Source organism: Xiphias gladius, chromosome 16 (assembly GCF_016859285.1).
Source record: "Xiphias gladius isolate SHS-SW01 ecotype Sanya breed wild chromosome 16, ASM1685928v1, whole genome shotgun sequence".
In the NCBI taxonomy this organism is placed as follows: domain Eukaryota; kingdom Metazoa; phylum Chordata; class Actinopteri; order Istiophoriformes; family Xiphiidae; genus Xiphias; species Xiphias gladius.
The window spans coordinates 17,876,191-17,885,436 of record NC_053415.1 but is presented as its reverse complement, the minus strand read 5'-3'; the positions used below and the strand labels follow the sequence as shown (position 1 = coordinate 17,885,436).

The 9,246-nt window shown below is 38.8% G+C and overlaps 1 protein-coding gene across 3 annotated transcripts in view; it reads right to left on the bottom strand.

Annotated features, from left to right (window-relative positions):
- Positions 1-2,574: 2,574 nt before the first annotated feature.
- sytl5 (synaptotagmin-like 5) overlaps positions 2,575-9,246 on the bottom strand; it is a 43,557-nt gene continuing 36,885 nt past the window's right edge. For all 3 annotated transcript variants that reach the window (XM_040148938.1, XM_040148937.1, XM_040148939.1), the window contains 3 exons: positions 7,210-7,348; positions 6,912-7,120; positions 2,575-5,311 (listed from right to left, as the gene is read on the bottom strand). In XM_040148938.1, coding sequence (XP_040004872.1) covers positions 5,169-5,311; positions 6,912-7,120; positions 7,210-7,348 — 491 coding nt within the window. In that variant the 3' untranslated portion in view covers positions 2,575-5,168. The remainder of the gene's footprint in view (positions 5,312-6,911; positions 7,121-7,209; positions 7,349-9,246) is intronic.

Sequence of the window (9,246 nt, the reverse complement as noted above, 5' to 3'; positions counted from 1 at the left end):
TTGGTCCAGACTGAAATATCTAAACAACTATTGGGCGAATTTAAGTGAAATTTTTGTACAGACATTCGCGGTCCACGGAGGAGGAATCCTACTGACTTACACGATCCAGTGACTTTTCTTCTACCACCACCAGTCGATTCACTTATCCACTGAAATAGCAACATTTACTGGATGGATTGGCACATAATTTTCTAGACTACAGACACTTATCATTACAAATCGGTGAATCCCAATGACTTTGGTCATCCACTGACTTTCCCCCCAGGGCCAACACGAGGTTGACATGTTTGTCTTTTAGTGAATGCCTCAAAAACTATATGATGGATTACCATGAAATTTGGTTCACACATTCATGTTTCCAGGATGAATAGCAGTCTCTTTGGTGATCCCTGACCTTTCACCTTGCAGCAGCATCAGGTCAAAATTTAAATCTGTCCAATACTTTGGTTTATGACCAAATACCTGCGGGTTTTATTTATTTATTTATTTTATTTGCAAAGGGACCATGTAAAATATTAAACATAAATATCACCATTTATTGTTTTTTACTGGAGTTATCTCAAAGCTAATTTTCATCTGCAGTCCCTCGGCAGGTCACAATTTAAACATATGCACAGTGACAGAACAGCACTAAACAAACTAGACAAGAACAAGACAGGACACACAATATAAAGTTACACACAGCAGTACAATACAACAACACACCATGTTAGCAACAAGTGTATGTTCCACAAAGTGAGAGCAAGAATATTTGTATATAACAGCAAAGCCAATAAAATACAAAGTCAGTGGTTACAGATTTGAGTAGCTTTTAGCAGATTATTCCAAGTAGCTTTAAAACTGACAGAAATAGTCTTTATGTCGTCTGGTCCACTTTCAAAGTGACTGCTGGCTGTCTATATGCGGTGCGACGAAAGGGTACAATACAGTCTTTTATAGAAGATATTCTTGAGGATATTATAAGAGTTCTGTGAACTAAAGTATGTAAACAAATTCACATAATGGAATCAGGTCCAAGCCAATTTTAATTTTTATGCACATTTTATACACAAGATTTATACTGACATTTGAATATAATCTAAAAGTCCTCCAATATCCTGCTGTGATGATGTTGAATTGGCTTTTTAACTTTTTACAAGGACTTGATTGATTTACTGACTGTTTCTCCAGCCTGTATACAATAGGACTTGTAGGAAAACATCATATCATGCTTAAATATCTGGGCTGCATCCAAAGAACGATAGTTTCCAATTTGTTTAGACACTTGTTTCTCTTGCAGGTCCAAAAACACAGTGGAGCCTCTCATGAGCTGATGGTGTGTTTCCCCTCCATAATAAACACCCAGATTGCTATTATGGAGTCATGCTCTTTGTTTGGGGATAGTGTCTCAGACAGACCTCCCTACATAGAGTATAGCTGGACCGCCCTTTATCTGTTTGCTTCTCTCCTACTCTCTGTGCTCACGTGTACAGTAATTTCATACAGCCGAAATCCCAATAAAGCTGTTCTCTGTTACATGTTTTCTGTTTCTGTTGTCAGGCAGCGGAACCAGTAGGAAATAGTGACTGAAACGCAGCCCATTAAAGCTACATGTCAACCAGAAGTCACTTCCGAGCCGTTTCCAAGCTGCCGCTCTGCACACCGCGACGTCTTCCGACAAGATCACCATACACATAAGTTAAAGACAACGGCTTTGCTGTGTTTTCGGCTATATTTACTTGTAAAATGACCACTCAGAGAAACAGTTAGAAGCTCATTCAAGTTTTAAATGAAAAAAATACTGTATGTGAGTTATTATGTGATGAAATAACACATAAGGATCTGAAATAGATTGACTCATTCTGGCCTGGAAACACTGTTGGATCAAGAAAAGAGTGTGTGCAGACGGTCCCCACATCTAACAGATGGTTTAACCCTCAACTTTTTAAACATTTTTAAATGTCTTTTTTTATATCCTATATAAAAAAAGGGATTCTTAATGTTTCCCTGGCTTGTCAGAAACCATAAATGCAGAGTTGCTGGTACACATCGTTCAAAGTGACTGGGTTATAGTCTGTAACACAAGCCAGTGTTAAAAGGCACTCAGCCCGTCAAAACCCTGAGGGACGGTTATTGAAATCTGTAGGTACAGTAGTTTGGTTTTTACGGGTTGTTTGTGCCATCTAAAAACAATTAAGCAATAAGCTTAATCGATCATTGACAGAATAATTGATCAGCAACTATTTTGATCATCTATGAATTGTTTTGGTTATTTTTATGGGTAAAAAAGGACAAATATTTACTGGTTTCAGCTTTTCCAAGGTGAATATTTGTCACATTTTTCTGATATGAATGTAATTAATTAACTTTGGGTTTTTGACAGTTGCAAGCAATTTGAAGATCTCGGGCTATGGGAAAATATAATTATTTTTGTCTACAATTTAATTCTAAAAATTGTATTTTTTCAAGGACAAAAATGACTGAAAAGATGAGTGTTTTTTGGAGTGTGTTACAAACCTGCATTCAAAAAGCTCCAAAGTAGAGTTTGAGCTGCCCACTTACAAAGAAAACACTATAATCAGTCGTAGAAATATTTAATATTGGAAATACTCTCAATAAACAAATAAAAAGAAAAACAGTCAGTCTATGGAAACGATGTGTTTACTTCAAAATATTCCTGTAACACATTTAGGACAAAATAGGCTTGGATACAGTGAATCTGATGCTTGGAAACCAGACCAACAGAGATAGTACATGCTGTACATCAAGTGTTTCTTCAGTAATCAGGTATTGCACGAGCTTCTCATCTAAAGTATGTTGTACAGTGAACACCATGTATTATTACTATGATTGTGGAGTGTGACACTGTTTTACTCAGGGAGTTAAGAGCGGAGGGGTTTGCCAAGGACAAGCGCACAGAACTGGCATTCCACATGAGAAATGGTTGCACGGGGTTTAACTTGAGAATTGTCTTTTGTGAACTGCGTGATTCATCACAGGACGGTGAGTCGCAGAGCTCCGGGCGACAGGGACAAGGTGACTGTCACTGACTCATTATTAGGCTCCCCCTGAGATGAAGGCAGCTCGCCTCGGTGCTGACTCACTCTATAACACACAGCCCCTGCCTCAAGGTTCCTGGGAACGCACTGCAGAACCGCACTTCCTCTTCTGAGTGTAAAGTGATGCCACCATCAGTGCTTCACCTAACCTTCTTTTGTTCTTCTACCTCTGTTTTCTCTATTAAAGTACCATGCAGTTTCTATTATCACACTGATACAGTGTTGTGTACATTTACATTAAAGCTAGTCTAAATTGTGTGATCTGCCTCGATTTTGTGCCACAGATTATTATTATTATTATTATTATTTATTTATTTATTTATTTTTAAAGACAACCAGGGGTGGAAAGAAACTAACTGGGAGTACTCTTGTTTCTGCAAGTACATTTTTCAAGGATTTGTACTTGCTCACAATGACAATGCCAGCATGCCGATGCTAAGCAAGTGTTATGTTCAGTATGATGAAGTTTAGCTTTAGGGTTTAAAGAGCTGTAAGTTTTAAGAACAGCTGAGGCTGAGGAGAATGTCAGTAGTTTCCTGTTTTGGTTTTTTTTTTTGGTCACAAACAAAAGTATTAAAATTTAAAAATTGAAATTTTTGCCTGATAATGGCGCTGAAGAAACATCAGTGAACAACCGAAGGTGTTATAATTCACATCTCGGTTGAGATGTTGTTGAGATGTTTCACTAAAAACCACAAATGTCAACCTTATGGTGGTGCTAGTGTAAGTCAGGTTCACCAACGTCAGTAGGATTCTTCCACCGGGGACCAGGAAAGGCTCTACAAGATTTCATCTTATTCCATCCAGTATTTCAGTCTGCACCAAAGCGGTCGACCGACCGAACAATAGACTGGGATGCTAAACATTTGATGGTTCCAGCTTCTGAAATGTGAGTCATTGATTTCCTACTTTTCTTTGTTGTATTTCACTGTAAAACTGAGTAGCTTTAGGTTTTGGTCAGACAAAACAAGCAATCTGAAGGCAATTGGATGGCCTTTATTCTGGAATTTTGTTGACTAAACAAGTGATCACAATTAACCAAAGCTGATCGACGGAAAATTAATTACCAGCAACTTTGACAACTGATTATTTGTCATTTATTATTCAACATTCGATTGTTCCAGTTTCTCGAAGCTTGGTGCAGCCTGGTCGGACAACACAAGCTTCCGAAACTGAAGACCTACAGCTACAGCTTCACCTACAGCTCTTGGAAATTCGATGGCCATTTTTCACAAATTTCCTGGCATTTTATGAGCGACTGACACTGAAAAAGTAATCAATAAAGTTAAGCGCAGCACCCCCGGTAGAATTTTGTTATGGTCCGCTACATATCGAAAAGCAAGAATAACAGAGTAGCCTATGGGAGGATACTCCATTTTGCTTTGCTAACCTTCTCGCTCATGAATCTAAAACAAAAATTTCACACTGACCAAACAGTGCGTAAGTGTCCTGAGAGGTCTTCAAAAGTGCTACTATTTTACTTTGACTTGAGTATTATACCTAGTAGTGATCATTAGTGTGCTTTAGTAATAATGAAGTCAAGTAGGATGGTACAGTAGCACTAACAGTAGTCACTTTCCACCTCTGTACACAGCTGTTTATGAGGGAATGAATCTCAGTGTCAATGTGTGCTTCAGACCAGGATGCTGAGGGAATAAAGGGAATGTCTAAGTCTCTACATTATTGATCAGTGCCTCGTCTGCTGCCTTACAGAAAGGTCTCCGTCATCTGTAACTACATGGAGAAACGACCCTGGTATGCGAATCACAGAGATGAGGACGGACACACCAGGAGTCACACTGTGTGCTTATGCGGCAGGTACGGTAAGATACATACAGTACATACAACATGTTTTATCATATACAGCAGTAGACAGCAGTACTTGGTCAAGACTAGATGCTTTGGAGGGCAGAGGGGCACATGTAGATGAGCGTGTAAGGCATGGCTGGCTGTTCTGGACAGGAGAAGGGATCTGAACAGGGCATCTCGGGGGTCAGGGTGGGGGGTTGGGTGGTAGGGAGAAGGAGGGTGCCTCCACTTTTCCTGCTCTCTCCTCACACCACTTCCTTCTCTGTCTCCTCTCCGTCTGTTTTTCCTCTTTAATCCTTTCTGTCTGTGCTTTGGTCCGGCTCATGTGTTACGCTTGCCCATGCTGGATCGCAGCATCAGAGTGCACTCCTGAGGGACTTCCGGGCTTTCTATCATGCGCTGCCACAGCCGCTGTTCCTCCCCATACGAGTCCATCCATTCTACCTCGTTCCCATAGCTTTTGCCTTCAGGGGAGAAACAAACACATGAACACTTGTTTTACTTCGTTAGATCTACTAGAGAGCCCTGAGGAGATAATTACTCCCTCAGCAGTTCGCTCTTTTTCAATTATTTGATGAATTGCTATCTGTAGTTAATGTCATTATTGAAAATGAATGGATGAATTAGCTACGTTTTTGTGTTACTGTGTCATGAATACAACTGTGGGCTTACAAAGTACCACACATTCAGAGAAGCCAAATCCAGAACGCAGCATATACATTTTAAAAACAACGCGGGTCCAAAAATAAATTTAGATTTAGATTTAAATAATTTTCACAATCAGATTTTCATCCCTTCAGGTCTACAACAAAATTCATAAATCACAGTGTGAGTACTTTGCGACAGTGAAGAAACAAACAAAAGGTAGCCAATTTAAAGGAACAGCTTTGACATTTTGAGAAATACGCTTATTGGCTTTCTTGCCTAGAGTTAGATGAGGAGATGGATACCACTGCCTTGTGTGTACCTTAAATATAGAGCTGGAGCCAGCAGTTAGTCAATGTGCTGACTATTTCTTGACCCGCTACAGTGACTTCATGAAATTGTCGCTTTTACACTTTGGTTTTCGAGCTGATTATACAACCGAGATATACAGTGTTAATTAGTGAGCTTTAGAGGTGCTGATAGGCTGATTTTGTTACCTTTGGACATGCTAGCTGTTTCCCCGTTTCCAGGCTTTATGTTAAGCTAAGATAACCAGCTGCTGGCTCCAGCGTCATATTTACTGTACAAACATGAAAGTGATTATCAAGCTTCTCATCTAAGTCTTGGCAAGAAAGTGCATAAACATATTTCCCAAAATCTCAAACTCCTCCTTCAAGTATAGTTTAATTATGTCAAATTGTTACTTTCCATCACAATTTATATTATTGGAGAAATCAGAATAAATACTAGTCGAATTGTCCATCTTGCCTTCTTTTCCAGGTTTTTGATACAAAGTAAAGTAACTTATACACATTAAAATTGAATAATCAAACTAATCTGTACTTCGGGGTTTTGTCCAGCCACTTAATGGAAAACAGACACTCTTAAGTGATCACAATTTCTTATCATAACATGTATGAGAGAAAATGGGCCTCACTTTCCTTCTCTCCCAAATCACACAGCTCTCACACAAGCTGTTTTCTCTTTGAATATTTTTCAGTCTGCCAACTTCAATAGCCAGAGGATGAACACCAGCGCTCAGCTGTGCTGCTAAAGATTTTTGGCTTCCAGACAAAACAGACTAACGAATGATTCAGGGCTTTTGTTTGATATACTGTATGTCCTTAATTTAGGTTTTTACTAGATATTTTCAAACCATTTGTCTTTGAACTTGAATAAAAGCCTAATTTCATGGCTTAGGCATTACAGCACAAATTAGACATACAGCATTCAACCTCCTGAAACTTCCAGTAAAGCTCCTTAGTCCAAAGAGAACTGTTCAGAGGCCTTACCATCGTATATGAAATTCTTTGCAAGGCATTGACCTTATAAGAGAAAAACAGATGCGTGGAGATGTATCACATACCAACAAAGTCTAACCAGATATTTTCTTTTCCCAACAGACCACCTTACACATACCTGTGCCAGCTCCCAGCCTGACTCCTCCCAGGAAGACATTGCTGGCCAGAGCCTCTTTGTCCCACACGGTCAGCTCCAGGCAGACGTTGTTGAGGTCTCCTGGCTGCAGGCCGCAGTAGGTGAAAGTGTGGTTCCACTGTGGGTTCACCGTGCGTCGCTCCACCGCCGTCTTGTGCTTGGTTGACTTGTTGCTGTCAGGGAGCAGGTACCTGGGGGAACGAAAAAGAAACTTACCGCACAATATTCAGGCTGTGTTTTTGTAAATCACGTGTTATGTGACAGGCAGCGAGCATCTCACCCTTTTACAAATGGGTCAGAAGTGCCTCCAGACTTGACAGCAGTAAGATTTTTGGCTCCTTTGACTAGAAGCTCAACCATGCCCCCCTTAGGCAGAGTGAAGCTGCTCGTCTTCTTGCCTTTCAGGAACCCTTTCTTCACTGAGTGAAGCAGACAGAGGAAGAATAAACAATCGGCAATTCACAGGCTCAGGTTTATTTATGTAACACCTTAGACACAAAACAAGTTTGTAGTAAAGTGCTTTTCACAGAAACTATATGCACAAATATCCACATGATCCTGCTATGTACACAGACAAGCACATGCAGTCGGGACATGATAATTACTTTTACTGAGCATTACTTACGATCATGGGCAGGTACATTTTTTTAAACAACACAGCAGTAGGCTACATACAGATGTAAACAAACCACAAATGAAAGAATAAGTTACAAATAAATTAATTCCGAAAAGAAAAATATTGAAATGGGTTAATCAGAATCAAAAACAAAATCAATCACAACTGCATGTAAGGGAATACAAATAAGTTTTAAAACAACTCGTACAATTATCAACTATTTCAGCGCATGGAATTTTTTGAAATTTTTAAGTTTTTATTTAAGTTTTATTTAACCAGGTAAGTCCCACTGAGGTTGGACAACCTCTTGTAAGGGAGAGCTGGCTGAGTGGGCAGCATGAAAAGACTAAACTATTAAAAATCATTTAATGTATAAAATAAAAAAATATACTAAAAACAGATAATAATACTAAATTAAGGCTAAATTTAGGCTAAGAATAGACAACTAAACATGGGTAATTTACTATAGCATTTACAATTGTCATGAATTTGCCAGATATCAGAGTCATCAGTTGTGACCAACGACTCTTTTCCCCCCGCATTATCTGAGTAGCTTTAAGAGCCCTGAAGTAGTAAAATTTACCAGTAATTTTAATTTAGTAGTTTTAATTAGAATAAAAGCGGAAGAGGAACATGTGAAAACATAACAAGAGTTTTGTGTAGCATAAATGTTTTTTTCTGCTTTCCTATCCTGTTTAACCACTTAATTCAATTTAATTCAGAGAATTTTTTACAGCAGTCCAGCAGCAGCACTCGACAATAATTGGAAATAAAATTCAGGGAAACACTGAAATTTATTAACACAAAAAAAACTGTGCAGGTCAGATGGGGATAGAAAGTGTTGAATTTTAGATGTAACTTTGAGTTACATCTAAAATTTGAAAAGCTAACCCTATTAACAACAGACCCACTGGTGGGTCTGTTATTATTGCAAACTCATGCTGTGCAGCCAAAATATTGTTCAAACCCACAAAACTTATTTTTAAATTCTAGTAGGGATCTGAAAGTTTAAAAATTTACAAATATATCAGTTTTTGGGGAAATAAATATAAAATGCTCCACATGACATGTAGAATATTTCCATTTGATGGAATAAAGCAGTGATAAAAACATGGCGTCTTCAGTTTGAATATTTCACTCAGTGTAAATATCACACAGGTGCTTCAGAAAGTATTCAGACCCCTTCACTTTTTGAACACCTTATTGTGTGGTGGGATTAATCATAAATGGATATACTTGCCATTTTGGCCCATCAATCCAACTCAATAACCCATAACAACAAAGTAGAAACATGTTTTACAAATTTTTGCAAAAGTATCAAAATCAAAAACTGAAAACTCCGATTTACAAAAGTATTCAGACCCTTTTTCTGTGGCACTCCAAACTGTGGTCAGGTTCATATTCTGTTCGCTTTAATTTTGACATGTGTCTAGAAGTTGATTTAAGCCCACCTGTGGTAAATTGAATTGATTGGACATAGTTTAGAAAGGCACACATCTGTGTATATAAGGTCCCACAATACACACTGCATGTCAGGCCAAAAAACTAAGCCATGAAGTCCAAGGAACCTTCTGTAGACCTCTGTGATAAAACTGTGGTGAGGCATAGATCAGGCTTGAGTGTTGAGTGTTCCCGGGAACACAGTGGCGTCAATAACTGTGAAATGGAGGAAGTTTGGAACCACCAGGACTTTTCCTAGAG